The sequence below is a fragment of the Drosophila hydei genome, unplaced genomic scaffold, assembly GCF_003285905.1.
Source record: "Drosophila hydei strain 15085-1641.00,03,60 unplaced genomic scaffold, DhydRS2 tig00008114-arrow-pilon, whole genome shotgun sequence".
Taxonomy (NCBI): domain Eukaryota; kingdom Metazoa; phylum Arthropoda; class Insecta; order Diptera; family Drosophilidae; genus Drosophila; species Drosophila hydei.
Genome location: NW_022045827.1, coordinates 9,935,486 through 9,962,795, shown reverse-complemented (window position 1 = coordinate 9,962,795; position 27,310 = coordinate 9,935,486). Strand labels below are relative to the sequence as shown.

The following is a 27,310-nucleotide window of genomic DNA, read 5'->3' as shown; positions in this document are numbered from 1 at the left end:
GCCCTAGACAAAGCTCTACATCTCGAAGCGCCTATAGAATTTCTTGAACAGAAGCTTGAAAGGTTCAGAAATTAGTTTAAATGCCATATTTTTGACTTAATTCAATTTTCTCTTACTCTCACGCTAACTCTTACGTTGCTCAATTTCCAACATGCCTCGAACCTTTTGGATGTAAACATAAATCGGTTAATCTGAAAATTGGCCACAACATAACGACATATGACGTCGGAGTAGAGAGAATAGAAAAGGGTTTAACGCTGAAATACTTTGAAACAATTTTGTAAAATCATGAATAAATTTTGTGGCTAAATTGTTGCATAAATATTGAAGCAACAACAACGAGGCTGCCACGTGCGTACCAAAAGCCAATGCTCAGCAACATACGGAAGCCCTATAATTATGGGATAATGTTCGATCAGCCACAACCACAGCCACACTACAAGGGGGGTAGTTGGGGCGTGTATGGGCGATGGGATCAAAGGGTAAGTCTCGATTTCAGCGGCTCAACAAAAGGAACAATCAGCGCCGCAAGCGGCAGTTTAGCTACATATGTATGCAAACAGAGCCGAATGATGCTAAACGATGCGAGTCCTGGCTGTGCCCCTGACTGTGCCACTGCCACTGCCACTGCCTCTGCTGCTGCTGTTGCTGCTGCGAACCCCTTTTGTAATCGCTTTGCTTACGCCTCAGTTCACATGTGACAAAATAATAACAATGCGGTAGCAAAGGCAGCCTGGCCACAGGAAGGGCGCACGCCACAGTCACCGTCAGCCGTCACAGTGACTGCTGCGAAACTGTGACTCAAGACAATGCGGGCTAATGGATGCAGCAACAACAGTAACAACAGCAACAAATTGAGCAGCCCAAGCCGCGGCGTGGGCAGTCGCTGTGAAACTGGGTTAAACGGTAGGGGTAATTATTTTAATTACAGCGAATAGCGTTCGCTTATGCAAAAATAAAATGAAACGAAAAAAAAGGAAGAATGAAAAGCTGGCACCTAATACGCAACCCGCTGACATATTCAGCTGACAAAGGTGGCGATTAGAAGGCAGCTCCGCACCTTTTCGTAAAGCTTTCAGTTACACGTTAAAGTAATTAACTAAATTACCAGGTCCAACTTTCAAAAGATAAACGAGCTGCAAGAGACGCACACACCTCTACACCTACACTCAGTCACACACACACACACACACTCACAGAGTCGTTCATTTTGTCAGCTGGCATAGAGAAATTCCCTGAAGAAATCAAGCTAAAAACTATATAGTGCAGCTACCCAGGCACACACACACACACACATGTGTCTCTGTGTGTGTTACAATTTACCTGTGTATGTGCATTATTTGCATATTATGTCATCAACAGTCCATCAGTTGTGTTTGCCTTTTGGGACTGTCAGCTGGGCACGCGTTCGAGTTCCTGTTCTTGGCTCCTTCACTGTAAAGTTCACAGATTATTTAGTTTCAACTGGCATAGCCCAACCCTCTCTCCTTCTATGTGTCTCTCTCTATCTCTAACTGTATTCTCAGCTAGTTATTAACGTCATTTTGCTGACCATCATTAGAACTCACGCCCATTGTCCATGTCCTTTGGCTCGCTGCAAGTCGTAAACCTAATAAGCTATTGCGGCTAAGTAACGAGGTTACCAAGGCTTACCCTACTCACAAATACCTATGGGAGCAACCCACACACACACCCACACACTTGTATATAACCCTACAATTAAAGTATATCAGCTGGTCTCATAATAGGTCAATTAAATTCCTTGTAGACGTCATTTGCTCTAGTTGGGCGTTTTGGGTTAATAATGAAAAATTCACATTTTAGAAATATGAAAAATACTTTTTTTGTAATTTTAACCCACATATGTTCATCAGAATTATAAAGATAATTGGAAAACGTTCTACTCAAATTTTCTTTATAGATTTATAAATTCAAAGATATCGATATTTATCGATTTAGTGACAAAAGGCGACACCTTTTACTCCATGTCAACCTTTGATTCTGCATTTTCTGCTTTTGCTTTTAAATATGTTTATTCTGCCTATCGTTACCGATACTTATCGGTTACACAACTTTATGCCTATCGTTATCAATTATTGAAAACGTAATTGCTATTTCAGAAGTTGTCAAAGCTCAAAAACGGAAAGTTTCGCAAGGAAACAATCTTTAATTCAACAATTTGATAGATCGAGTGATTTTCATAGAATATTGTATCATGCGTGCGGCTTGATGAGACGAAGGCGTTGCGTGGGTGTGTCGTCACTTTGCAGTTTGATTTGCTTCAATTGACAGAGAAACGTATTGAAACGAGCATAGCACAACATAAGCTCCAGCGAGGGGTAGTTGCAGCACTGAGTGGTGCGCCGAGTGGTGCAGTTTATGGTGGTTGCGTGACTGCTGGCCATCTGGCACTGCGATCATTCAGCCGGAATGACGCTGCAATCTGCAAAGTGTAAATTGTGGAAATGGAAAGTTAGGATCCGATCGAGAGCCGATGATGTTGACCAATTAATTGTCATTAAGCGTATTTGAAGATTTTTAATTAAAACAAAATCTTCGGCTTAATTTAAATTGATCGCCATCATCAGCCGCGACCGCCTCGACTTCCCCATGCTCTACAGCACGGCGCAATCATGAAAGTAAGGACAGTGTTCCACCAAAACGAGGCTGCCGGCTGGCTGAGTGTGGGTGCCATTGAACGTCAATATGAGTTGATGAGCTCGGCATTGAAACCAAAGCCTCAAAAAGCCATGCAGCCAGATGTGTTTCAGAGTTTGGATATTTACAGCTTTTCAAATATTTTAGCTTATCTATTTGTATTTGTAAAATATTTATTAATTATGAATGAAAGAAAATATTTTTAATATATATAAAGTAGAGATAGATTTTTGATGGATTTGTGTTGTTTTTATATATAGAATTATAAAAGCAGATGTGTCTCTATTGAGTATCGGATGTACGTAGCGAAAGGCGAAACAAAGATTTTTGTGTAGTTGGTCTGCATTGAACTGGACAACATGGATTTTTTGCTTAGTTATATTAATATTAATTTAAATACATCTCTGACAATTCTACCATCTGGCTACGAAAGCAATCCTATAGTCAAACACATTTTTTTATTCGTATGCCCCATATTTATTTACCTCAATTAATTTTCAATAATGCCTTCTTTGTCTAGGAACCCTCTAGTTTTAGTTAGTTATTACTATTTTAATTCAACTGCTTAACATTGTGCTAAACATTTAACATAATTCACCTTATCATCTATCAAACTTCATTCGTCATTTCAAAATTTATTAATATATCGAAAAGTTTTTAAAAACTTTAAGTAAATATTATTAAATTTATGTATAAACGCAAATAAGCTGCAGCTGCAATTTATAATCTTTGCTTAGTATATATAGAAACATTTTAAATAAAAAAAATGTTTAAGGACTCCACTCCAAATAAAACTTAGCTAATCAATTTTTATTATAATAATTTCTTTAAAAATATATATATATATCCATCTTTTTTTTAGATATTTAATGTATTTTCAGTTTGGCACTTAATCATAATTCTCATTGAGTGGACTTTCAATTGTTTTGCTTCGGCGGCTGAAATTGAAATCAGCTTTCACAGTTTTGACATAGAAGGCGGTGCCCGAGAGGAGACAGCAGCAGTAGAATTTGTTAAGTGACTCGTAAACCCCATCAACCAGTTGAGCAGCCCATTTATTTATTCATTTGCTTCAATTCGGTTTCTTTTTCGGCAATTCCGTGGGTAATTTTAATGTGCGCCTTTTTGATTGGCGGCGCATTTCATGTTCGAGCGTATTTTAGCTCCATTCATTGGACTCGTTTCATATTAAAATTTTTTATTTTGTTGCAGCTAATTTAGTGCGCAATTAGGAAGGCCTTTTGTGTGTGGTTCCGTGCCGCGCGCTGAACTTTTGCCCTTCCCCCTCCGAAAAAAAACACAAAACGATACGAATCGAAAGTGAATGCTCCACATTCAGATATGATGATAAAAAAACAAAATATATAGAGAAAAAACACCCGTGTCAAGCTATGCAGATAACAAAAGACCCAATCCAAAACACAGCTCCAATAATGGCCTGCCATATAGAAGCGGTTCAGAGTCCATGGCAAAGTTTGTCACCTGACGACGCCCATTTGCGCAATGCCTTCAATTGATTTTCGTGGCATTTATCGGGCGCTGATGGCATTGTTTTTGTTACTATTTTATTTTCTATTTTGTTTTATCTGCGTTTGTTGGTAGTTGTTAAGTGGCATGTGAGCATAAAACCATAAATGAAATCTTTTAACAAATCGTTTGGTAGGCAAACCATTCAACTACTCGCACAATTCACCATATTATATGACAGGATATGGCTTTATGCTGGCCAAGATAAATACTCGAATGTGTTGTCGTCATAGAGCATCATATATCTAGTTTAGCAAAGTCAAATGTCGGTTCTAATTGAGGAAAGAATATTTATTTGCATTTTCGTATAGCTCATATAACTTTTTTGATTTCAGTTTAGGCTAAATGCTTTTGCACTTTTGGGAACAGGACTCAGAACGGATTTTTTATATAATTAAGCTATATAAATTATGTTTTATTAGTTAATATATAAAGTTAGTTTCGTTTTTCTTACTCATCTGCCGCCTATAAGTTGGCCGTTCTTTTTAGGCATAGTTTGACTCTTAACAATATCTGAGGACACATGTTGTTTCATGATTTAATAATGATAATGAAATGTTTTATATATATATATATACATATATGTATATAAATATAATATTAAATATAATATTAAAGAGAGTATAATATAAGATAGATAGCAATCTGTATTTGCTTAGATACTTAAATTATTTTACAATTATATACATATATATTACATTATATATATAAGCCCATTATAAACGCCCAATATATTTTACATATTAGGGTTTGAGGTAGAGCTTAAAAATGGACAGATGAGATGGATTGTACTTTAACTATATTTCGTTGGATTTGCAATGGACTAACTGAAGTTCAAGATTCTATATACATAATCAATCTATAGATACAATAAAATAACATTGATACAGCAGGTCATAGAGTCAACATTTATATTTTCTGCTCATGAGCAGCTAAATTTGGCTTACTATATTAAAAAAATTAAATAATATAATTATATATATAAATGAAGATTGCATATTAAGAAGTGAGCCGAGTCTTTAAGCAAAGGCCAGAGCGTTACGAAAGTATTTCATATTTATGCCTAGAGCTCAGTTCATGTGTTGACTGAGGACATGCATTATGCATGTGCAGCAGAGTTACGATTTTTACGGTAATTATTCATGCCAATAACAACAGCAACAACAACATCAAGTGCTAACTCAATAGGTAAATCAACACGAAAAGCAAACAAACAAACAGACCAAGCCGGAAGGACTCGTCGAAGGACAGGGCGAAGGCAGGCCCAAGTCCAAGTGAATCCCGTTTGCATACGAAGTGACGCTCGAGTGAGCAGCACTTAAGGACGAGCGGCTGGCAATTACATGGTCGGACATGTGGCTATGTGGACGAAGCCATTACTTAATTATGATAACAGCCTGGCCAAAATAGACAGACGGGTTAAGGGAACGGGTTACAGCGCGCGAGTGGCCGTAAAAATTGCGCCACACCCAGCCTGGCCATGGGTTGAGCACACGCCGCTAATAAAATAATAAATATCCTGACTGTAGCCTGAGTGCCTAGCCGAAAGCCGGGATACATGTGGACCGCCCGTCGACACGCGCTGCGCCAGCGAAAATTGTCGAAATGAAAACAATTTCATCAGCCCGGGGCCATTTCCATGGATAGATTGAGGCACATAAAGCTCGAAAGAGTTTCACTCCAATTGCCATATTTTATGCCATCGCCTCGCGCCTCACTTTTTGTCAATTGAAACGCAATTTTCATAAAACACACGTGCGACTCGCGCTCTCCTCAGCCCCACTCGCCACTGCCAGCTACAAAAATGTATATTTTCCCCATTTTGTTGCACTCACGTACGGATTGTCACCGGTGCGACTATATTCGCCATACCTACGGCTGCTGCTGTTTTTAGCCGTTGCCGTTGCCGTGGCCGTTGCCGTTGCCATTGGCCCCAGCGGAGCACTTGCAAATGCGACCAAAGCACGTTCTGCCAAACTCTAATGACAGGCAAATAAATTTCATAGAAAATATATTTCGAAAAATTGATCTGACGTGTCACGCGAACTCCAGCCAGCCAGCCAGCAGTCAGCAGTCAGCATCCATTGGCCATGTCTGTGTTGCCTGCCCTGGTCAACCGCTCTGGCCACCGCAACAGTTAGACAAACCTGCTGAGGCCTTAGCTACAATATATAGATACAAGATACAAGATACAAAATACAAGATACAAGTTACTCAATAGTTGAATATTTGTCTCTGCATTCGGTTTGCTATTTGCTATTTGCAATTCATATCGTGCTCGTATCGAGTTACTAAAAGGATTGCTATTCATTTAGCATTTCTTTAGCTTTAACAGAAAATACACGACTTTGAGATACTGTATGAAATGTAATTATTGACCGAAAGTAATACTTTAAAAATAAGCTTGAATAGTCTGAAGCTGTGTATATAGTTTATATCAGAGTAAGAGTTATTATTGTTATTATAAAAAGAAAGGAACCTATTGATATTAACAGAACTGCAAGCTCTTCCGATAAACTGACTGGCTTGGCTAATAGCACAACCGTTTAAGTATGTGTTTGGCTTTTACAGTATCTTAGATAGGCAGGGCTGAAGAGCCAAAGATAGTTTGTTACAAAGTTTTATTGATAAACTTAAAATTATATACCTGAGGCTGAGGTCTTATATTTATTTATCGAATTTCTATTCAACGATTCAATGCAACTAACTTTAATATATACTAAACTTTAAAATATACTAAAGCTTTTAAATTATTTTTTTATAAAAGTTGCGCTTTATTTTAGTATAATTTTACTTTATTAGACAACAATTTATAATTATTATTATAAATAATATTATAAAATTATTTAGCTTATCATCCTGTGCCTTATATGCTTATACCTTCTAACTGCCAAAAGTAACCTTTTGTGGCTGAACTACTTCTAGGACTAGGAATAGACTAATCTGATCAGTCATCTTAATTTTATGAAAGGAGATTTAACTAAGCTATAGCCTATATTTGGCTTACCTATTATAATATATATAAATACAGTTAGATCCACTTCTTCACACTAGTTTTTTGTGACTTTCTCAATAGGCCAACTCTTCCCACAAATGCTACATTTTAACATTTCAACACATTTCCAACTCAAGTTGAAGACGCAAACCTTATGAATAATATGCCAAGCACACCTCGCTTAACTTAACTGACAACAAGTTAACAAGTTAAAGTCAACTCTTGACATATCAATTCATAATCATTTCATAAAAACTTTCAGCTCAAAGTCATTTTCTGCTTAGGAAAACAAAAGTCAAAACTTGCCAATTGAATTTCCCTGCATACAATGAAATTTGATTGTGCCGAAAAGGGTTTTTCAATTGTCTTGCCTTTTCGCAAATAGAATTTTCCTTGAATTCCGCTAAACTGTCGTGGCCAGGTTGGCATTGCGTGTGGCCAAAGGCGAACGATAAGCAATAAGCAATAAGCAATAAGCTTTTTTATTGCCCATCTGAGGAATATTTTATTGTTCATCGATGCAGAAGCCGCAGCGCTGAATGTCAAATGCGAATCACCTAAAAAAAGATACAGGTACAAGACAGATAAAGATACAACAGGCTGCACAGGTAGAAGCATTGCGGCTTTCTGGCTTAACGGGCAGACAATTTGCTTTTGGCCACAGATCCATTCGAGCCGTTCCCCGGAGGCACTCGAGAGCGACATAATGAATTACCTTTATTGACAACTTAATGTTTATAGGTGTGTCGTGCTGCCGTCTTGCCAGCGCCAGGTGGTTAGGTTAGCTGCGGGCTAAGCACCGTTAATGGCAGCCGGATAGGCTGTTGATGCGCCCCACTTGCTGTCCCCAAACAATTTGGCAGCGCGTCTCGAATAATTTAGTGAACAGCCTTCGCCTCCAATTGAAATCAACCAGCTCAACGATCCACCTGCATTATTAATGTCCTGTGGCAATCAATTGCCGTTGACAGTGCTCCTCATTCAGCCTGGGGGCGTGGCTCATGCCAGACGCCAGTACACGCGATGCCGTCAACTGTTCTAACGAATGTTATTGGCGCTTCTTTTGCTCTCTTTTGGCGTCTTTTGATTAATTGAAAATGAGCTGCTAATTAACAGTTCATTACACGGAATTGACGTCACGGCTGGGCTTTAGCTTGGTTCTTGGTGTTAACTGAAATGTAGTAGACTAATGGATATCCTGTTAATGAATGTGCCAACAAATTTTGATTCTGTTACAATTGATATATTATCTACTAAACATAGTGATCAAATGTGAAATTAAATAGCAAAAACAGACGAGAAGTCGGAATATCGTTGGCATATTAAACTGATTTCACACGTTTTATTACTATGAAATAATTTATATGCAAATGGCAAGCCCTATTGTTTATTTCAATAGCTAAATAGTATCCATAAGTTATGCAGCTGCTGAAATATAATTATCTCAAATAGTAACACTCTTGCTTGGTCACACGTCTTAGAAATTTGCTTTTCATTCGTTGCTGAAACTAAAATAAAATAAAAAATAAATAAAATAATAATAAAAATAAAAAATGAATAAAATCATAATGTGGAATATTATTTAATATATAATAATAATAATATAATATGTATAATAATATTAGTAATATTAAAAGTGATGAATAAAAATGAATTGTGCTTTCTATAGATAGGTATAGATTGTAAGCGCTGCATATATTCCTACCTGTACAGACTCTAAATAATATAACTTCTAGAGTTCAGTAAAAAGCAATTCATATAGATAAGCTTCGAAGAACTTTTGTTATTTCATAGATTTTACACTGTTCTTAAGAGCACGCCCAGAGCGCAGTTAGCGACTTTTCCTATAAATAGATAAAAGTATAGAAATAAAGTCTTCGAGTGAAAGGCAATTGAAGCGTTAAGCCGAACGCTTTTACAACTTTTTTTCGCTTGAAATTTGTGGCTGGAAATTGCAAAGCGACAGCTTCAGGCACTTTCTTGAGACTTGGGCCAAAGTTTACATCAAAGACGCTGGCAACCTTTTGGGGGTGGCGCACAGCACCCATCCAATGGGGTGTGGCTAGCTGCTGGGCGGAGTCAAATGCCATGTGCAGTCGATTGTGGCTGTACCTGATATATATATCTTCGTTGGTTCTCTATGCATTTATATATGTATATATATATATATATTTGTTCAGTTGTATCAAAGCTAAAGCGCATTTAATTAATTAACCCTTTGCGTGCTCAGCGGTTACGCTTCACGTCCTCCTTGCTCAGTTCCAAGCGCCTGTTTGTGCAGCGTGAACCAAACATTTTGCATACTTTTAGGCAGCGCAGTTTGTGTGTGTGTGTGTGTGAAAGGATTTGCTGTGCTGTGCTGGGCGCGGCGCTGTCTTGGAGCCGTCTGGGGGCGCGGTCTCTGGCCTGGCAAATGCGCCAAATCACGTTTGCTCAACAAATATTGAGGTATTCTGCTTTGGCGCGTGCCTGGCCACGCACAAATTAGCATGTCCACTCATAATTGTCCTTTCGTGAAGAGATGACCCGCTGAGATAACTGTCCATAGTTGTAACTGATTTGCGCTTCGTCTGTTCAGCGCCTTTTCTAGTTCCTTTCAGCATTTGATTTGCCATTTCGTTTTTATTCGACTATCGCGTGCTGCTAATGAGCGTAACTCTTTGCCTACTTTTTACTATCTGCTCTACTATCTACGCATTGCTATTGATTTCATGAGGACTCCAAATGTCACAGGCTTACTAAATGTCACGAAAATATTGTTATGATCATAAACACGTTTTCGCTAGTTAAAGGATTTTACTTCGTTCTCTCTATATATGTATTTGTCGTGGTTTAACTTCAATTTTATTTGAATGCGAACGATTGGAGGAAACACAGAAACTTTTCATTTACTATGTCAGGTAAAAGTTCTTCTATACATTAAGAATGATGATTCTGATTTGTTTGGGTAAAAAACACGCTTTAATAAATTTATTAAAAATATCGCTGTCTGCCTTTGAACAGGCTTATATTTTATACAAATATTCAGCTCAAGCTTTTTAAACGTTTTCATTGCAGCTCACAGATTTCTTACTTTGGCCCCAATGCTGGTGCTCGTGAACAAGTAGTTGAACTTAAATATTTTATAGCTAAAAGAAGATAAAGATAATTCCATACTTTCGCACTGAGTTATAAGCAAGAATTATTCATTTGCAAAAAGTAATCTTCTACAAGTGAATACGTGAATGAAAAGATAATATCAGGTCTATATATATATATATACAATCAGTATTTATGTGCACACGGCTTATATGTAATATGATAATAGTATATAAAATCATTATTATGCATACTGAGAGCACACACATGATTATGAAGCTATAAACCGAAGCAGAGTCAGAGCCCAGTTCCAAGGCTCTCGCAGGGTTTCTGTTTAACTATATCATTCGTTTTTATGTGCTGAAATGTTTCACTTTTCTATAATTGCCTGGGCTTGCCGCAATAACGCTAAATGTGAATGTGCATTAAAAAATGCAAATGACAGAGAGAGCGAGGGGGAGAGAGGGAGGCAACGAGATAGGACGTGAGGTGGAATGGCATAATTAAGTGAGAATACAAGCGATAACAATCAAATGAAATAGGTGTAAATTTAATTTGTCTAATGTCTCAATTTGAATATATATGCATGTGGATATATGCAAAGGTATGTTAATAATAATGGATAAATCGCACCCATGTCCAGGGCGCAAATCCACCCCGAAGCAGGCAACGAGTCGAGTCGGAATACGCATTAAAATTCGAAAATTGAAACACGTCTTGCTCACCTTTCGTGGCGTGGGGCGCCGCTCGCTCTGAGATGCTGCACAAGTTGAATTTTAAAATTCAGAACACTTCGGGTGTCATTTACAGGACAACAACCAATTGGCAAGTGGAGCGCGGGCTAACTGAATTTGGGCCATGTCAGTGCGAAGCGCCATTCGACGCATTTTTAAATGTTTCCAACACCCAGCTGCTTGTCTAGCTGCCCTGACATATCACTACGTCAATTGGATATTTAAATACAGGCGACACTTTTAATGGCAAAAAGTCAAGCGGGATCTGAGACGGGGGCGCCAGTGTGGGCGGGTCGGCGACTTCTGCTTATTCCAAACACGTATTGGTCGCGTCTCGTGCCTGTTGATAAATTGAATATTGAAAAGAAATAATTCAATTTTGACACTTGCCTTGGCCATGACACTGGAATAGAAGGAGAGAGAGAGGGGAAGATATATATATAGAAAGAGAGAGAGAGAAAGGAATTCAATCTATTTGAACTTTAGACTGAAAAGGTATTAGAGGCATTAGCTCATTCGATTTGACAGTTGCCGTGGCCATGAAAAAGGGGGAGATGAAGAGAAAGAGGGAGGAAGAGAGAGAGAGAGACAGAGAGAGAGAGAGAGAGGAAGATAGAAATTGAGCGAGAGAATGAGCATTATACAGGTACTCAATCTATGATCTAGCAATGATATTATCCGATTAGACACTTGCCTAGAGAGAAAGAGTGAGAAAGAAAGAGAAAGAGAAAGCGTGCGGGAGAGAATTTATAAGAATATGAAGAAGCTCTGGCTCTGTGAGTAAAGCTTGAATTGTAGAATTTTTCGTCTTTTTCTGTGAAATATTTTTTGAAATTCATATTCCAAAACAAATCGAGCAAAATTAATAAATTCTAAAAACAGTTAAATCATAATTCTATGCTAAGACTCATAATAAAATTGTGTTGAAATTTGGCGAGCTTTATAATATTACTCGGTTTAGATGCGCTTGCGTCAGAAGTTTATGATGTGGCATAAAAACGTCTCATTTGGGACTCATTTAATCCGCCAAATTGTTTACACGCGCAACATTTCACCTGGCCCATCTTACAAATCCAGCGCGTAACCCAAACCCAAACCCAAAGCCAAGCCCAATCCAAACCCTAACCCAATCGCAGTTGAAACAACCCGCAGGTCGGCGAAACAATCGCGAATTTTGGAATTCATTCGAAAATCGTTTAACGGTCGTTGGCTGTTTTTCAGCGACACCTGCGCATTCCCAATGCCACCAAAAAGATGGCAAGCCACCCAGCTAAAAACCACTCCCACCCGCCCACGCATGACTTGCAACTCGACGTGGTTTTATTTAAAATCGAAAATGCGGAAACACAAAACGCGAAATGAAATGCAAAAACGGAAAACGGAAAACGTTTCTTGATTGTGGCTGTGGCTGTGGCTGTGGCACATGTAGCGTGTCTGCCTGGACCTCCAACTGGGCTGCGTCTGTGAAATGGATGCACTTGCCGCCAGCCGCAAGGTGTATGCAGCTGTATCTGTGTCTGTGTGTGTGTGTGTGTGTCGCGCGGCAAACAAATAAACAAAGGGTTCAACAAAAGCAGCGGCCCAAAGTAATTCAAAACAAGCAAGTTATTGAAATGTTTGAGCGCCCTGGCAAAGCAACTCGGTTTAATCACATCCATTCATCCGTCCATCCACAGCCCTTGTAGCCTCATTGTTTGTTTATTTACTCCTAAACGCCGAATAATCCGCGTATTAAAGAGCTTTTAAGAGACAAGATACTCGGATAACAAGGGCAGGCTAAAGTACATCTGTATATTTCAGTTAGTTTTAATCAAATGTTTTCACAAAAGAAACTAAAGTTTTTAACTGTGTTAAAAGGGAATAAAAAGGGGAATAAATTTATGAACTTTCAGGCAATGCAATGTTCTTGAAAAAATTAATAAAAATCCGATAAATATGAAATTTGTTATACAACAAAATTTATAAATCGAAGTTTTCCTTGAAATAATTTGAATTTTTAAGTTTTTTGGAAAACTGCAGAGTTATTCAGTTGAACGGCATGATAAATATATAGTTATAATAATATACAATAATAATAAATATAAATGATAAATATATAGTCATAATGATATATAATAATAACAAAAGTACGACTCCAGATATGCGGAGAGAGTGGCATCCAAATCTGCTAAGTAAATTCTATTGGTCTTCACTTTTAACTCCAGTATTTACATGTATATTGATGTAGCATTATCTGTTTAAATAAAAAAATTTCTGTAGCATACTTTCAGGCTGCGCAATTAAAGAAAAATATAAAACTGGGAAATCACTTTTAACACCAGTATTTACATGTATATTGATGTATAGCAGTATCTGTTTAAATACAAAACTTTCTGTAGCATACTTTCAGGCTGTGCGATTAAAGTAGGGAAAATGTTAAGAAACATATAATGAACGTTAGATTTATAACACATATTTTGTTAGACATAATAATCTTATGTTATTAATTAAATTCTAAAATTATTAATAATAATAATCGAATAAATTCATTGAAGTGTTCCGAATAACCATTTCAAGTGATAATCGCGCTTATAAAAACAAATTAAACTTCCATTTTGTGCGCCGACTCGCGGGGAGTTGTCTAGTGCCAGGAGACCGCCAGGACATGCCAGACAACTCCTTGAGTCCCATTTGCCTGGGTTCTCGACTGTGGCTTGTGGGTTGAGTTTAGCGAACTTCCGCTTCGGTTAAATGAAGTTAGCTTGTTGCGACTTATGCAAAAGTTTTCAATTGCCTTTTATTATTGTTGTTTGCCTTTTATTTTTATTGCTGCTGCTCCTCGACTCGAGCTCAAGTGAAATGCAAATTTATTCAAAATGTGAAGCAGCCCAAAAGTTGGCACCGCCGTCAGAAAGTTGTCTGGATTAAGGTCTATGACCATAATTAAATACGCATTTTTCCCATTTCATTTGCCACTTATATTTGCATCCCGCTGAATAATTGCCTTTAATTTCGCTGCTAATTCGTCTTGTATTGCAGTCCAACAGATTAACAAGTTTTAAGCACAAATTAAATTTTGTTAAACTTAAAGTTGTGCACAGAAATATACTAAAAAATATTCATATGCATATGTATACGAGGTCTCTTCATGAAGTATAGCGATATGTGTGCCCTCATGTACCTGTGAATGACTCTAGTGATCGCTGTAGGAGGGTTTGTTTCCTGCACCTCGGGAAACCTCTGGAAACGGCAATTGATATTAGTTATTGCAGAAGAAATTGCAATTAAAGGCGTTGCTCTTTGGAGTGACAAACAGTTACACTTTAGCTGCTGCAGCTCACACATATGAGGTCACAGATCTGACTGCAGCATAGATCACTGTTCTCAGCGATCGTGCTCGAACATGTTTTGGCTCGTATTCGTTTTTTGTAAGCTGCAAAAATTGGATCAAAGAATATCACAATATCTGATGGAGCTTAATTGAAAGCACACAAAATAGATATTCATGCAATTCTAAAAACTTAAGTCAATTAACTTGACAATAAATAGTAGTAGACTTACTAATTTCTAGTGAGACATTTGGAGCGTGTGCTAACCAATGTCAGTTTTGTTGATTTTTAATTGTAAAATTTCTTTGTGTGTAAACGAAATTGTGTGTTTAAGTTAAATATAAAGTAATAGGTGCGATGAGTGATGTGCGTCCTTTGGAGTACGATATCAAGTGGGATGAGTGGGAAAATATGCCCATAACAGACATTAACGTCAAGTAAGTAGATTCCAAAATCGATTGAATACACTCATCAACAGGATGCGAACAGGAATTATGACCTCGCTATTGAATTCATGTGGGAACACTCATTTCTGCAGAGCATTGTTTACGAGGGCCTGGGTCTGCACGACATGCCCGAGATGAAGCCCATATATCGCGAATATTGTTTGCATATCTTGCGTAACGAGTGCTCGATTATGATGCTGGACCAAAGCGAAACCAAGATCTTGGCAGTAGCTCTGCTAGAATGGATGACCGATGCGTGGCATTCCTGGTGAGCCCATAAATAGGGCAAGATATTGAAATCTGTTAAAGGTTAAAGCTAATTGATCATTTTGCAGGGTGTTTCTGCCCGCGTTCGTTGGGAAAGGCCTCTTTCAGCGCCTGATCGAACTGAAGGATAACCTTATAGCATCCACCAAGAAGAGCTTGCAGCTGGATAACTTTGATGCCCTGATGGTGCATGAGATTGGCTTCCCAGAAGACTTGTACGAGGATCAGTCCTTCCAGATGTGCGTCTTCGATGTGTTTGGCGTGGTCGCACAGCACATGCATATGCCACGAGTCTGTTTCATTGCCCTTACCACCAAGGATCAGTATGTCGCCGAGCTGGCTGAGTATGAGGAAATCGGCAGATCCATCTATTCCATTTACAAGGTCGAAAATACCCGGCCATTCGACTGTTTGCGCGACTTGGACGAAATGTACGCTTTGCTCTATGAATTGCCAATGGATCCGATCGTCCATTATATGGAATGGCCTGGCTTCGAGGAATTCCACGAAGCGCTCAAGGCACAAGAGCGCAGAGAACGAGAGGAAGAGCTAATGAGACAAAATGAGGCGTGAAACTGCACTCGATATAGTCTTTCTTTTGGCATGTTTTATATGGGAATGTAAGGCTTAATAGAGATTCCTCCTATTTGGCAATAAAATCTAATAAGTTCAGCTATTCAGTCTAATTTAAGCCTTCATTTTGGCAAGTCCCTTTCACGAGTGATACTCTGTTTTCAGACTCAGATTGAATCAAGTAGTTAATATAGATGAAGCCTCATATAAAATGATTTCACTTAGTATTATTAACAAGTTCATGCTGAACGGAAAGCAGCGCTGATCGTGCTGGTGATAATACGGTTGATAAGAATTGTTTATTATGCATTTATGAAGATATTTGTATCGCCTGTTCAAGCAATTTGTATTATAGCAACAGGTACTTGATTTTTGCTGATAAGACTGGCAGGTGGTTGACTACAGCTTCGCATTGACTTTGGCAGCCAGCAGAAGGTTGAGGACATCGTCGGCACAGCCCCAGCAGAGAGTGACTCCACTGCCGCCATGGCCATAGTTGTGTATGAGCAGCTTGTTGCCACGCCGTTCCGCCTCCAGGCGCAGCTGAGTACGACCCGGTCGCAGACCAACCCAATCGAACAAATGCTCCGTGTGCTTGAGCCCTGGCAGAAGGCTGCGACAGCCGTCAATAATAAAGCGCTTGTCCGTCGCAGAGACTTTGGTATCGTAGTCACTCTCCTGGTGAGTGCCGCCGAGCACCACAGACTCGGTGCTGTTCGAAATGACATATCAGTGGCTGGCTTAAAAGGTGTTGAAACAGCGAACTTACTTTGGTATTATGTAGTTGCCATCGTCGCTTTCATCTAGCAGCGCGGTGAACACCCAATTGGCCTTGACGCGACTAACTTGACCGCGCACCGAATACATTTGATCATCGTTCAACAGCTGCTTGGAGCCAAGGCCAGAGCAGTTGACAATCACATCGTAGGAAGAGTCTTTGACAAAACTGTCGAGATCTGTGATTTTTTGCTGCACAATTTGTCCACCGCGGCGCACAAAGCGTTTCATCAGGTACGGCAGCAGCTTGATGGGTTCCGAGGTGTACGTAACAAAGGACATGCCCGAACTGTAGCTCGATCGTTAGAGATTTGAAATGATAGGTCCCTATCAGCACACACTTACGTAAATTTGACATCTCTGCCTTTATTGTACACAGCCAATTGTTGGGCTGTTAGGTCCACAGCGCCATAGACAATATCGCGCCAGAAGTCGCCAACGACGGCATTCGGATCTGTGCTCAGACGCACGCAGGGCACTAGACAAACGCCCGCCTCGCCCGCATCTTCGCTTCGCCAAATCTTCTCCAGGAAAATGTGCATATCGCTTGACCATTTGCTAATAAATAAGCTCGTATAAGCTCGAATGTACTCAGTCAAGTATATTTCGCAATACCTACTGAACTTTTGACTCCTCAGTGCCGCCCAACAGAAACGGTCCCCACAGACCCGCTGATCCATCGCCCGTTGTGTTGGGTGTAAATTGCTCAGATAGGATGGTAACCTGCACATTTAGCTTCTTCTCATCTTGATAGTGCTCCAATATTTTGATGGCACTCGACACACCATTCACACCCGCTCCGATAACAGCTACTCTCAGCATGATTCCGTCCGTGCTGGCTACCCAAGTTACACTCAGCTAAGAGCGTTCAGCGCATAGCCCCTTATCAGCTTGCTGTTTCCACTCATAAGAACCTATTCTTATGAGCTTTATCATTTCGCTCATGACACATCTTCCACCCTGACATTGGACTTCTGCGCTTGTATTTCCAAATTGATTAACAATATTATTATTCTTTTTAAACTTTTACCTTCATCCTCTCCAACAACTCACCTTCTAGCAGTTAGCATTTCCCTGCCCCCTGCCCCTCCCCCCACTCACTTGTGGGGGAAACATTAATCGCTTCTATACTTAAGATCGTCAGAGGACAGGTGCTCAAATTAGATTCACATATAAGGAACCAAACCAAAAATGGCCTTAACATTGAATAAGTACATATGTATTTGAATCGAGCGAATTACCAGATTCTGTTCCATTAACACATTTTAATTTCATTTTCTACACTACGTAAATTTCCACGTCGCCTGAAATCGTATAAAGCAGTTGGTCTCTAGCCATATCTATTTAGTTGTTTCAGTTTAGCCTTACAATGAAATTTGCTGCTGTGTTGTGCGTCTTCTTGGGACTATTTGGTCTATCCTTGGGCTCAAAAGACCGTAAGGATTTTTTAGATTTTGCTGGTGGACGGATTGATGATTGTCTTTTAAATTTCAGCTGTTTGTGAAGAGGAGCCTAGTGTTGTCGGTATGTGTAGAGCCGTTACTCCTAGATGGTCTTACTTTACTGAGTACAACGACTGCAGACTTTTTAACTATGGCGGATGTTCGGGAAACCAAAATAACTTTGTAGATCAAGAATCGTGCGTGGAAACGTGCGTCAATTAGATTTTCACAATGATAAATTATTATTTGTAATAAATTGAATTTGGTAAATAGAAATTGAGAGAGATGACGGAAACCTAATCGATGGCATCAAGAACACATTTAGATACTTCGTGACATAAAACGTCATTTTAACTTATACTAGAGAAACTCTGTTGAACGCTCTTGTAATGAATATTGCCTGTAAAATGCCTTGTTAATACCTATTTCACATCAAGGTTTGAGTGGACCTCATCATGGAATCACCACCATTGAGTTATCACCAGTTCTGCTTATACTAGAGTCTTGATGATATATAATTTAATAGTAAATCTTTTATTGTCTTTAAATATTGTTTTATTATTCAGCTTTATTTTCATAAAACTATAGCAGGCATGGAAAATTGATAAAGTAGGCTCAATCGACGTTCGAACGCTTTTCTAACGAGGCCATGGGCCTTGTTAAATTCGGTAAAGAATATATATACTTTATAAAAATATATATACTTTAAGCTCGAAAGTATGCCATAATTTTTTTAGGATTTGCTCTACTCTGCTCAGCCTGAAAGCTTGACCCGTTTTTTATTTTTTGTGTTTTTTGTTTTCTTTCAATTTCCCATACAAAGATGCAAAATATTTATTTTGTGTCATTTCATATCGTATCATTTAGACAGTTGTGTTTTCTGTAAATAAAGATCTTAAGAAATCGTAAAAAAACTGCATTTAAAAAAATAATTTAAAATATATATGCAGCATTAAGTATATGTCTTTAAGCTAGTCCATAGAAGATCTCATATAAAAATATTAAAACTCTGCCGAGCAGTCCATTCGGCTACTGTGCGGCAGTGAAAGCTCAGCGGTTGAGTTTCTCACAGAAGACGTAGATAGATGACCAAATACATATTCAATTACAAACATTAATTCCGTAATAAAAAACAAGTTAGACAGCTCTAGTCGGGGTGCCCGACTTTACGGAGCTAAAGCATGTATACAGAAACCATAATGAACTCAATGTTATTAATTATAACGAACTCGATTACCTGGAATGTGTTATTAAGGAGTCCTTTGGCCACAGTCCCCTTTTTAGGGTGCGTATGTGCTAAAAATAAATTAAGGTGTTTTTCCAACGTTTTCAAATAAAAAAAATGTGCGCCAAAATAAAAATATCACAACTCAAAAACAGCTGACATTTTCTCATATCGAAAAGAAGGCGATTGTCCGCTCTTATCAAAAATTTATCGAACCATCGCGATACTTTGTAGGTATCGCCAACGTTTAATTCATATATTTATTAGCAAGCTGCGAACTGAAAACGTTTGATATGATAGCTAAAGTGAGTAGTTACAGATTTTGAAACTGCCACCGTGATTCCAACTGGCGGTTTGATTCTTTAAATATGAACAAAATCAACGATAATTAAAATCATGCGAACAATTATGCCGGTTCGCTCATTTGTTGTAAGTCGTTCCGAAGAACTTACTCCGAATGGCTTGGTGCAACTCGATGCTTAACTGATTAACTCATAACAAATTAGCAGTGCATTGCTTTTCGATGGCTACATGGACACAAAATGCACCGACAGGTGTCAGCAAAAGACGACGTTGGAATCTCGAAGGTATTTTCATGCATATCAGACCAAACAATATAATTTTAGAGGTAAATGAATGTCTCACTGTTGCCCTTAGATCGTGCATCACTGAACAAGCTAAAGGAACACATTGCAGAAGAAGGCTGTCCACAGGTGCAATTTGATCTGGGGCGCAAGCTGCTAGAGAATGCAATAGGTATGTAGTAGGCAGCAGCGCTGAATGCTACTAATACTTCCATATCGCAGAGCCCAATATGGCCCATGATAGCCAGAAAGCTGTTTATTGGCTAGTCAGCGCTGCCCAACAAGGTCATGAAGATGCAGTGTGTCTGCTGCGAAAATGCTACAATGCTGGTAATGGAATTACAACGGAAAATGCGGAAGAGGTCCGGCGCTGTCTGGCCATGACGGCGGGAGAGCGAGCCGCACGGAAAGCAGCTCGCGAGCTCTTTGCATGTCTGTCCAATGGCAACGAGCACATTACGCCCAAGCAGCTGGAGCGCAAAATGCGTCGCATTTATAATCTACAACGCAAACGACGACGTCGCGGAACCAATGACGCCTCCTCATCCAACACGGACGAGGAGAGCAGCGAGTGCGAGCACGAGCCTTTGGAAGATGCTATAACTATAGGTCGTGGAAATGTAGAGCGCCGTCGTTTTATAACTGAGGCGCATCTGGTATCGGCTGCCTCAAACTATTCCGCCGGCCGCTTGCCAAGCGTCAACGATACATTGACACTGTCCGTGCCCCATCCGCAGAGTTTGGATCATGTGCCTTGTTTTTACCGCATGATCTTTCATCCGTTGGTTTTCTTTACGCTACTTTACCATCGATTCATTAACTTTATCGTCACGTTGCCCGCCATGCTACCTCTAAGTGCCCGTTGTAGCCTACTCGTTTTGCTGAGCTGGTGGAGCACCGTAGAAGACAGTGAACGTCAAATGCTGCCAATGATTAGCTACTATCTAAGTCTGGGCGTCATGCTCTGGTCTACATGCCGTATGCTCAAGGCCAAACAACAATTTGTGGACTTTCGCATCTGGTCTGGCTTATTTCTAAGCTACGGCGATCACAACATCGAAGCAGAGATGTCGGAGCAACGTTTTCTACGTAACAATATGAAGCCGTATCTGTATTACTTTTGTGCTTTCATTTGTAATTTGATTGTGTATCCATTGGTGGCAGACGCCTGGCTGCCCCACTCCGAGCTGACCATCATCTCGGGGGCTAACACATTCATCACTTTGGGCGTATTTATGTACGCTTCGTCCCAGCTCCTTCCGGACTGGCTAGTTGTCGTTTCGTTTGCTGTCAACGTGCTAGCCAAGTATCCGTACGAATTGGACGAAGTTGTTTCCACCCACTGGCGCTTTCTCGATCTGCGCGTGCCCACCTTTTCCTCCTTTGTAATTGGCAATGGCATCGAGTTTTGTCTTAATTGCCGCACAGCTCTCTACTTACTGATACCTATTCTACTTGTGCTCCTGGCTAAACGCTCTAACTGGCATGGCGTATACACTTACCTAATCCCACACTGCGTCACGCTTAGTTGGCTGCAGGTTTGCATTGTAACCTCACAGAGCGCTACAGTGTTTGGCGCAATGCGCGCAGCTCTCGGCCTAGCTGGCATCGTTCTGTTCTTGCCGCTATTTGGGATTGTGGCATTGCTGGTGCCAGTTTTCGTTGCCATTGATAGCTTGGGCTTGACAAGCGAGCATCTGCGATGGGGCACCACGGCCATTGCCTGCGCTATGGTGGTGCTGATCTCTTGCGTCCTGGCAGTTAATCGCTCCACTCAGAAGTACATCACCATGTTGCAGGTAGGTAGTTATCTTTCTAATATTTGGAACATATACTTTACAATTACATCTGTTTTCAGCTGCTTGTGGGACTCACCACCGCATGTGTGCTAGTATTTCCCTATATGACTTCCAGTTTTAAGGATACTCCTCGATTTAATGCCATGCCCAATGTGGTTTCTAGTCCAACTGTCGGCATGCACTCTTTGTCCGATTCGCTGCAATGGGAACGCTTCTATGAGCTATGCGCCCAGCCTGTTCACGATCAGCCTAACAAAATAAAAGCCCAACTACGCTGCTCCCATCTTAATGGCTTGCATGTGGCTTGGGAAGGCAAAGTGTCGCACGTTCAAATTGCTCGCGTATACAATATACTGGAGGATGTGATAGCCAGTTACCTGCCCACCTTGTTGGGGAAGTTGTTGCGCTGTGTGTATGGCGAAAACATTGCGCAGCATTTCGAGTGTAACCCCCAGCAGGAGACGCACTGCCTCGAGTGGCAGCGTGTAATCAAGACGCTCAGTGCACACACCGGCCAATGCACGCTGCAGCGTTGGAATCGTTACGAGTACGAGCTGCTCGTTCAGGTGGCATCGAGCAACAGCTTGCTAGGACGTGCGACTTTCACATCGGATGTAGTGCTGCGTGCTCATCATGACTTTGGCAATTTTACGCAGAGACTGCATCGCGGCGATCGGATATCGTTCTATGGCACTCTCCACAACTCGCGCCTGTTAGCTAACAATGTGCGCGAACACTTTGTCCTCGGTTCCAGCGCTCCACCTCAGGTGGACCTGAAAACCATAGAATGCTTGGACTGCAAATCCCCGGATCTAGGCAGCGTGAGCATACAGCGCATGCAGGTTGCTTCCCCGGTGGATGCACGCATGCAGGATCTCATGCGGGGCATAAAGTATTTGTTGAATGCCCTACTAAGTCCATTAATAACGTTTAAATAGATACCCAAAATAGTCATAGAATATTATTAATTATAAACTGTTTTATTGTTTTTTTTTGACTTGAAAGTTATTCCATTAGTACAATGGGTGTAGCCTCTTGTACATTGCTAATGAGGTCGCCATATTTATGCTCAGACGCCGAAGGATCATCACTCTGCTTTAGGTCAGAAATATGTTGGTCCAATTCAAAAAGCTGGCCGAATTGTAAATGTGGACAAGCGACGCACGTAAAATTTGCTGTAATATTGACAGCACACTGTTTATCCTTAACTTTCTTCACCCTTAACTTGCGTTCACGTTTAGTTCTTGGAAGAGAGCTAAAAGAAGTATCCACAGCTTGCAAATCAATTTGGCAGGTATCCAAGAAATCTTCGGTCAAGTTTTGGTCTGCACCTGTCAAATGCAACTCGCAGGGCTCGGGACAAGTAAAAAGCTTAGGTGAATTGATGAGCAACTGCACGCCTGTTAAGAGTAGATGGCGATGGTTTGGGTCATCAATGCCCAACAAGATGAGATCGCTAGTCAAAATCTGTTTGCATTGAGCAATAGTTATGTATCCACGTTCTGTAAAGCAACGCACGTACTTCTCCATGGTGAGCAAGACCAGCCATTCACGCACTTTTTTTGTGCACATTTCGGATGATTTAGAATAATTAAGAAAAGGAAGCAACATCTGTCACGTTAAAATTAGGTTAAGGCGCGCAATTCAATTACGATACTTAACGATGTGAACTATCCCAACTTAGTTATCGATAATCCGATACCTAATAAACTTAAAAGATCTAGTTGCAGTGTTGGTCATATCGAGTAATAAAAGGTCAAATTGAAACTAATAAAATTAATAAATAATACATTTTCCTAACTTTCAAAATATCGGTATTGATATAAAGTTATCAAAATTAAATAAAATGAGCTGTAAATAGGATTAAACCGCATTTAATAAATTTAGAATATTTAAAATTAATATAAAAAACAATACATATTCAATTTTAATATAAAATGTAAACAACGATAATTGTGAAAGTGACATGCATTTGTCAGTAATCTTTTAGGCAATATACATCGATATTTTGTGCTATCATCCCTAGTACAAAGTATATTTAACAGCCGATACGAAAGGGTTGTTGGTGCCGCGAAGTCGCCGAATGGATTGCTCGCCAATTTTAATATAAATATAAATATAAATATATATATATATATATATATATATATATATATATATATATATATATATATATATATATATGTATATATGTATATATCCATTACAGACTGTTCCGCTTACTTATAAATATACCAAAACCACAAAATTTGCCATTCAAAATATTTACAGGGTATCATATATTTGCATCGAATGAGTTACCTAATTCAGTTCCGTCATCAACTCTTTTAATTACTTTTTTTACACTAAATAAGTTTAAAGATTTCCGCGTCGTCTGAAATCGTGTAAAGCAGTTGGTCTGTACCCATTTCTATTCAGTTGTTTCAATCTATTATATAAAATGAAATTTGCTGTATTATTTTGCGTCTTCTTTTTATTGTTTCGTCCATCCGTCGGCCCAAATGATCGTAAGGGTTTTTTAGATTTGGCTGAAAAATTGATGACTTTCTTTTAAATTGCAGCTGTTTGTGATAACGAGCCTGGTGTTGTCGGTCCGTGCACATTATTGATTCCTAGATGGGCTTACTATCGCAATAATAACACCTGTGAATATTTCACCTATGGTGGCTGTCGTGGAAATGCAAACAGTTTTCATAACCAATATCGGTGCGAGCAAAAGTGCAAGGATACATAGGAAGGCTGAAGTGGAAATAATATCTGTGGAATGTTTTTTACGTATTTAAAATTTAATTAGTCAAAACTTATTAGCTTTTCGTATAGGTATATATATATATTTGAATCGAATGAATTGCCTGATTTAGTTCCACCATTAACACTTTAATTTCGTTTTCAACACTAATTAAAGGAATGCAGCAAGTCAAGGAATGGACTGCTCATTATACGTGAAACATACAATAAAATTTAATTTTGTAGTAATACAGCTCTCGAATGTTGTGTTTCTGGACTTTTCACCTCAATGAAATTCGAAGCAAACTAATCACTAAAATTATAAGTTATAGAAATATGAAATGTATATAAAAAATAGCTCTTATTTGAGGGGATAGAGATCTGAAACTATTATTTAAACCGTGAAAGAGTATTCAGCAGTCGGTAGCGCACTAATGTAACATGGTTACTTGTTTAATTTTGTTTTCTGCTCTAATTAAATGCGAAGAATTAAAAATCGTATATATACCTTGATCTACATCCCCATCCATTCAGTTGCTTCATTCAGCCCTTAAAATGAAATTTGCTGCAATCCTCTGCCTCTTCTTCGGATTACTTGAGCTAAGCGTAGGCAGATCGCAGAATCGTAAGGATTTCATAGATGATGATGAAGACGGATGATTAATTTGGTTTCTATCTAATTGCCAGCTGGTTGCCTTGAGAAGCCTGCTGTTGTAGGGGTGGGCAGTGAGTTCTTATATAGATGGACTTTCTTTGCTAAAGTGCGCGACTGCAAGCTGTTTATCTTTAAGGGACGTAAAGGAAATGGTAATAGATTCCTTACTCAAGATATATGCGAGGACGAGTGCATGTGGTAGATCTCAATAATGAAAGACTACTATTCGAAATAAATTGAATTTGTTATATGAACATTTTATATTGACCTTAACATTTATTATAGGAATATATATATATATACTTGATTCAGTTCCATTAACACGTTTTAATTTCATTTTCCACACTACTAAAATGTGAAAGTTTCCACATCTTCTAAAATGGTATATAGCAGTTGGTCTCTAGCCATATCTATTCAGTTGTTGTTTCAGAGGAGCCTTGACAATGAAATTAGCTGCTGTGTTTTGCATCTTCTTGGGATTATTTGGCCTTTCATTAGGCTCAAAGGATGGTAAGTGTTATTCAGGTGGAAATGACGGATTATTTTTATTTAAATTGCAGCTGTTTGTGAAAAGAAGCCTGGTGTTGTCGGTCCGTGCTCATTATTTATTCCTAGATGGACTTACTATCGCAATAATAACACCTGTGAATATTTCACCTATGGCGGCTGTCGTGGAAATGCAAACAGCTTTCATAGCCGATATCGGTGCGAGGAAAGGTGCAAGGAGAGATTAGAAGACTGAAGTGAATATAAAATCTGTGGAATGTTTTTTTACGTATTTAAAATTTAATTAGTCAAAACTTATTAGGTTTTCGTATAGGTATATATATATATTTGAATCGAATGAATTGCCTGATTTAGTTCCACCATTAACACTTTAATTTCGTTTTCAACACTAATTAAAGGAATGCAGCAAGTCAAGGAATGGACTGCTCATTATACGTGAAACATACAATAAAATTTAATTTTGTAGTAATACAGCTCTCGAATGTTGTGTTTCTGGACTTTTCACCTCAATGAAATTCGAAGCAAACTAATCACTAAAATTATAAGTTATAGAAATATTAAATGTATATAAAAAAAAACGCTCGGCATATATACTCATGAAGACAGCACATGTCCATAAATATATGGTAGACATATCTACGCCCATTGTGGGCGTGGCATATCGGAAATCAGGTAGTTGTATTTTGTAGTTTTACTGCTAAAAACTTTGACGATTGTGTTACTGTTGACCGCCTTCTTGCGTCATTGAAAAAAAAACTATATTTTCCAAAATTCTAGAGCTACACTCCCAAAATTTGACATTCAAAGTACCGCCTCCGCTCCGTCTTGAGTCTTACCAAAAATTATATACCATTATCATTTAAACCGTGAAAGAGTATTCAGCAGTCGGTAGCGCACGATTGTAACAGGGTTACTTGTTTAATTTTGTTTTCTGCTCTAATTAAATGCGAAGAATTAAAAATCGTATATATACCTTGATCTACATCCCCATCCATTCAGTTGCTTCATTCAGCCCTTAAAATGAAATTTGCTGCAATCCTCTGCCTCTTCTTCGGATTACTTGAGCTAAGCGTAGGCAGATCGCAGAATCGTAAGGATTTCATAGATGATGATGAAGACGGATGATTAATTTGGTTTCTATCTAATTGCCAGCTGGTTGCCTTGAGAAGCCTGCCGTTGTAGGGGAGGGCAACGACTTCTTATATAGATGGACTTTCTTTGCTAAACCGCGCGACTGCAAGCAGTTTGTCTATTTGGGACGTAAAGGAAATGGTAATAGTTTCCTTACTCAAGATATATGCGAGGACGAGTGCATGTGGTAGATCTCAATAATGAAAGACTACTATTCGAAATAAATTGAATTTGTTATACGAACATTTTATATTGACCTTAACATTTATTATAGGAATATATATATATACCTGATTCAGTTCCATTAACACGTTTTAATTTCATTTTCCACACTACTAAAATGTGAAAGTTTCCACATCTTCTAAAATGGTATATAGCAGTTGGTCTCTAGCCATATCTATTCAGTTGTTGTTTCAGAGGAGCCTTGACAATGAAATTAGCTGCTGTGTTTTGCATCTTCTTGGGATTATTTGGCCTTTCATTAGGCTCAAAGGATGGTAAGTGTTATTCAGGTGGAAATGACGGATTATTTTTATTTAAATTTCAGCTGTTTGTGATGAGATGCCCGGTGATACGGGTCCGTGTTTTAGACACATCCCTAGTTGGACTTACTTTCCCGATGATAGCACCTGCAGACTTTTTTATTATGGCGGATGTTTGGGAAACAGCAATAACTTTGAAGCCCAAGAATTGTGCGAGAAAAAGTGCAAGACTTAGATTTTCATAGTGAAAAATTATTATTTATAATAAATTGAATTTGGTAAACAGAAATTGAGAGAGATGACGGTAGTTTTACTTGGAAACCTAATCAATGGCATCACGAACACATTTAGATACTTCGTGGCAAAATACTGTTTTATTATTGAGTTTGCTTTAT

General features: G+C 39.0%; 8 protein-coding genes across 11 annotated transcripts; 6 read left to right on the top strand and 2 right to left on the bottom strand.

The window, feature by feature from the left end:
- The first annotated feature begins 14,539 nt into the window (after window positions 1-14,539).
- On the top strand, window positions 14,540-15,675 carry LOC111597756. 2 transcript variants are annotated; one of them, XM_023312611.2, is made up of 3 exons: window positions 14,540-14,737; window positions 14,790-15,014; window positions 15,082-15,673. In XM_023312611.2, exons 1-3 carry the CDS (start codon window positions 14,658-14,660, stop codon window positions 15,584-15,586), a joined length of 810 nt encoding a protein of 269 aa, XP_023168379.2. In that variant the 5' UTR covers window positions 14,540-14,657; the 3' UTR covers window positions 15,587-15,673. The 2 variants fall into 2 exon arrangements, with proteins under 2 accessions (XP_023168379.2, XP_030080367.1); XM_030224507.1 differs by having other exon boundaries at window positions 14,656-14,737; window positions 14,839-15,014; window positions 15,082-15,675.
- A 185-nt stretch (window positions 15,676-15,860) lies between these two features.
- On the bottom strand, window positions 15,861-17,323 carry LOC111597755 (D-aspartate oxidase). Its single transcript, XM_023312610.2, has 4 exons — window positions 16,983-17,323; window positions 16,709-16,921; window positions 16,356-16,652; window positions 15,861-16,298 (listed from the first exon to the last, which is right to left on the bottom strand). Exons 1-4 carry the CDS (start codon window positions 17,183-17,185, stop codon window positions 15,986-15,988), a joined length of 1,026 nt encoding a protein of 341 aa, XP_023168378.2. The 5' UTR covers window positions 17,186-17,323; the 3' UTR covers window positions 15,861-15,985.
- A 376-nt stretch (window positions 17,324-17,699) lies between these two features.
- On the top strand, window positions 17,700-18,091 carry LOC111597758 (hemolymph trypsin inhibitor B-like). Its single transcript, XM_023312612.2, has 2 exons — window positions 17,700-17,799; window positions 17,858-18,091. Exons 1-2 carry the CDS (start codon window positions 17,733-17,735, stop codon window positions 18,025-18,027), a joined length of 237 nt encoding a protein of 78 aa, XP_023168380.1. The 5' UTR covers window positions 17,700-17,732; the 3' UTR covers window positions 18,028-18,091.
- A 1,345-nt stretch (window positions 18,092-19,436) lies between these two features.
- Window positions 19,437-22,390, top strand: LOC111597753 (wolframin). Its single transcript, XM_023312608.2, has 4 exons — window positions 19,437-19,617; window positions 19,688-19,786; window positions 19,837-21,413; window positions 21,473-22,390. Exons 1-4 carry the CDS (start codon window positions 19,554-19,556, stop codon window positions 22,349-22,351), a joined length of 2,619 nt encoding a protein of 872 aa, XP_023168376.1. The 5' UTR covers window positions 19,437-19,553; the 3' UTR covers window positions 22,352-22,390.
- A 13-nt stretch (window positions 22,391-22,403) lies between these two features.
- On the bottom strand, window positions 22,404-23,072 carry LOC111597759. The gene has a single exon (XM_023312613.1). The coding sequence runs from the start codon at window positions 23,022-23,024 to the stop codon at window positions 22,419-22,421; it is 606 nt and encodes a 201-aa protein (XP_023168381.1). The 5' UTR covers window positions 23,025-23,072; the 3' UTR covers window positions 22,404-22,418.
- Window positions 23,073-24,651: 1,579 nt separating this feature from the next.
- Window positions 24,652-26,676, top strand: LOC111599531 (kunitz-type serine protease inhibitor textilinin-6-like). Of its 3 annotated transcripts, none has more exons than XM_030224511.1 (2): window positions 24,652-24,765; window positions 26,455-26,676. In XM_030224511.1, exons 1-2 carry the CDS (start codon window positions 24,696-24,698, stop codon window positions 26,622-26,624), a joined length of 240 nt encoding a protein of 79 aa, XP_030080371.1. In that variant the 5' UTR covers window positions 24,652-24,695; the 3' UTR covers window positions 26,625-26,676. The 3 variants fall into 3 exon arrangements, with proteins under 3 accessions (XP_030080371.1, XP_030080369.1, XP_030080370.1); XM_030224509.1 differs by lacking the exon at window positions 26,455-26,676 and adding an exon at window positions 24,828-25,049 and having other exon boundaries at window positions 24,660-24,765; XM_030224510.1 differs by lacking the exon at window positions 24,652-24,765 and adding an exon at window positions 26,291-26,392.
- LOC115483215 (U-actitoxin-Avd3h-like) lies at window positions 25,113-25,592 on the top strand. The gene is made up of 2 exons (XM_030224508.1): window positions 25,113-25,305; window positions 25,356-25,592. The coding sequence occupies exons 1-2, from the start codon at window positions 25,239-25,241 to the stop codon at window positions 25,535-25,537; spliced, it is 249 nt and encodes an 82-aa protein (XP_030080368.1). The 5' UTR covers window positions 25,113-25,238; the 3' UTR covers window positions 25,538-25,592.
- Window positions 26,677-26,802: 126 nt separating the features above from the next.
- Window positions 26,803-27,231, top strand: LOC111599530 (kunitz-type serine protease inhibitor textilinin-1-like). Its single transcript, XM_023315185.1, has 2 exons — window positions 26,803-26,930; window positions 26,981-27,231. Exons 1-2 carry the CDS (start codon window positions 26,864-26,866, stop codon window positions 27,148-27,150), a joined length of 237 nt encoding a protein of 78 aa, XP_023170953.1. The 5' UTR covers window positions 26,803-26,863; the 3' UTR covers window positions 27,151-27,231.
- Window positions 27,232-27,310: the final 79 nt, after the last annotated feature.

Excerpts from the sequence above, each read along its gene's own strand:
- LOC111599530 (XM_023315185.1), top strand. The coding sequence starts at position 26,864 with ATGAAATTAGCTGCTGTGTTTTGCATCTTCTTGGGATTATTTGGCCTT. Across the intron at positions 26,931-26,980 it reads TTCATTAGGCTCAAAGGATG|CTGTTTGTGATGAGATGCCC; the intron begins GTAAGTGTTATT and ends TTTAAATTTCAG.
- LOC115483215 (XM_030224508.1), top strand. The coding sequence starts at position 25,239 with ATGAAATTAGCTGCTGTGTTTTGCATCTTCTTGGGATTATTTGGCCTT. Across the intron at positions 25,306-25,355 it reads TTCATTAGGCTCAAAGGATG|CTGTTTGTGAAAAGAAGCCT; the intron begins GTAAGTGTTATT and ends TTTAAATTGCAG.
- LOC111597756 (XM_023312611.2), top strand. The coding sequence starts at position 14,658 with ATGAGTGATGTGCGTCCTTTGGAGTACGATATCAAGTGGGATGAGTGG. Across the intron at positions 14,738-14,789 it reads ATAACAGACATTAACGTCAA|GAATTATGACCTCGCTATTG; the intron begins GTAAGTAGATTC and ends GGATGCGAACAG. Across the intron at positions 15,015-15,081 it reads ACCGATGCGTGGCATTCCTG|GGTGTTTCTGCCCGCGTTCG; the intron begins GTGAGCCCATAA and ends ATCATTTTGCAG.
- LOC111597758 (XM_023312612.2), top strand. The coding sequence starts at position 17,733 with ATGAAATTTGCTGCTGTGTTGTGCGTCTTCTTGGGACTATTTGGTCTA. Across the intron at positions 17,800-17,857 it reads ATCCTTGGGCTCAAAAGACC|CTGTTTGTGAAGAGGAGCCT; the intron begins GTAAGGATTTTT and ends TTTAAATTTCAG.
- LOC111599531 (XM_030224511.1), top strand. The coding sequence starts at position 24,696 with ATGAAATTTGCTGCAATCCTCTGCCTCTTCTTCGGATTACTTGAGCTA. Across the intron at positions 24,766-26,454 it reads CGTAGGCAGATCGCAGAATC|CTGGTTGCCTTGAGAAGCCT; the intron begins GTAAGGATTTCA and ends TCTAATTGCCAG.
- LOC111597755 (XM_023312610.2), bottom strand. The coding sequence starts at position 17,185 with ATGCTGAGAGTAGCTGTTATCGGAGCGGGTGTGAATGGTGTGTCGAGT. Across the intron at positions 16,922-16,982 it reads ACTGAGGAGTCAAAAGTTCA|CAAATGGTCAAGCGATATGC; the intron begins GTAGGTATTGCG and ends CTTATTTATTAG. Across the intron at positions 16,653-16,708 it reads GGCAGAGATGTCAAATTTAC|TTCGGGCATGTCCTTTGTTA; the intron begins GTAAGTGTGTGC and ends ATCGAGCTACAG.
- LOC111597753 (XM_023312608.2), top strand. The coding sequence starts at position 19,554 with ATGGCTACATGGACACAAAATGCACCGACAGGTGTCAGCAAAAGACGA. Across the intron at positions 19,787-19,836 it reads GCTGCTAGAGAATGCAATAG|AGCCCAATATGGCCCATGAT; the intron begins GTATGTAGTAGG and ends TCCATATCGCAG. Across the intron at positions 21,414-21,472 it reads AGTACATCACCATGTTGCAG|CTGCTTGTGGGACTCACCAC; the intron begins GTAGGTAGTTAT and ends ATCTGTTTTCAG.
- LOC111597759 (XM_023312613.1), bottom strand. The coding sequence starts at position 23,024 with ATGTTGCTTCCTTTTCTTAATTATTCTAAATCATCCGAAATGTGCACA.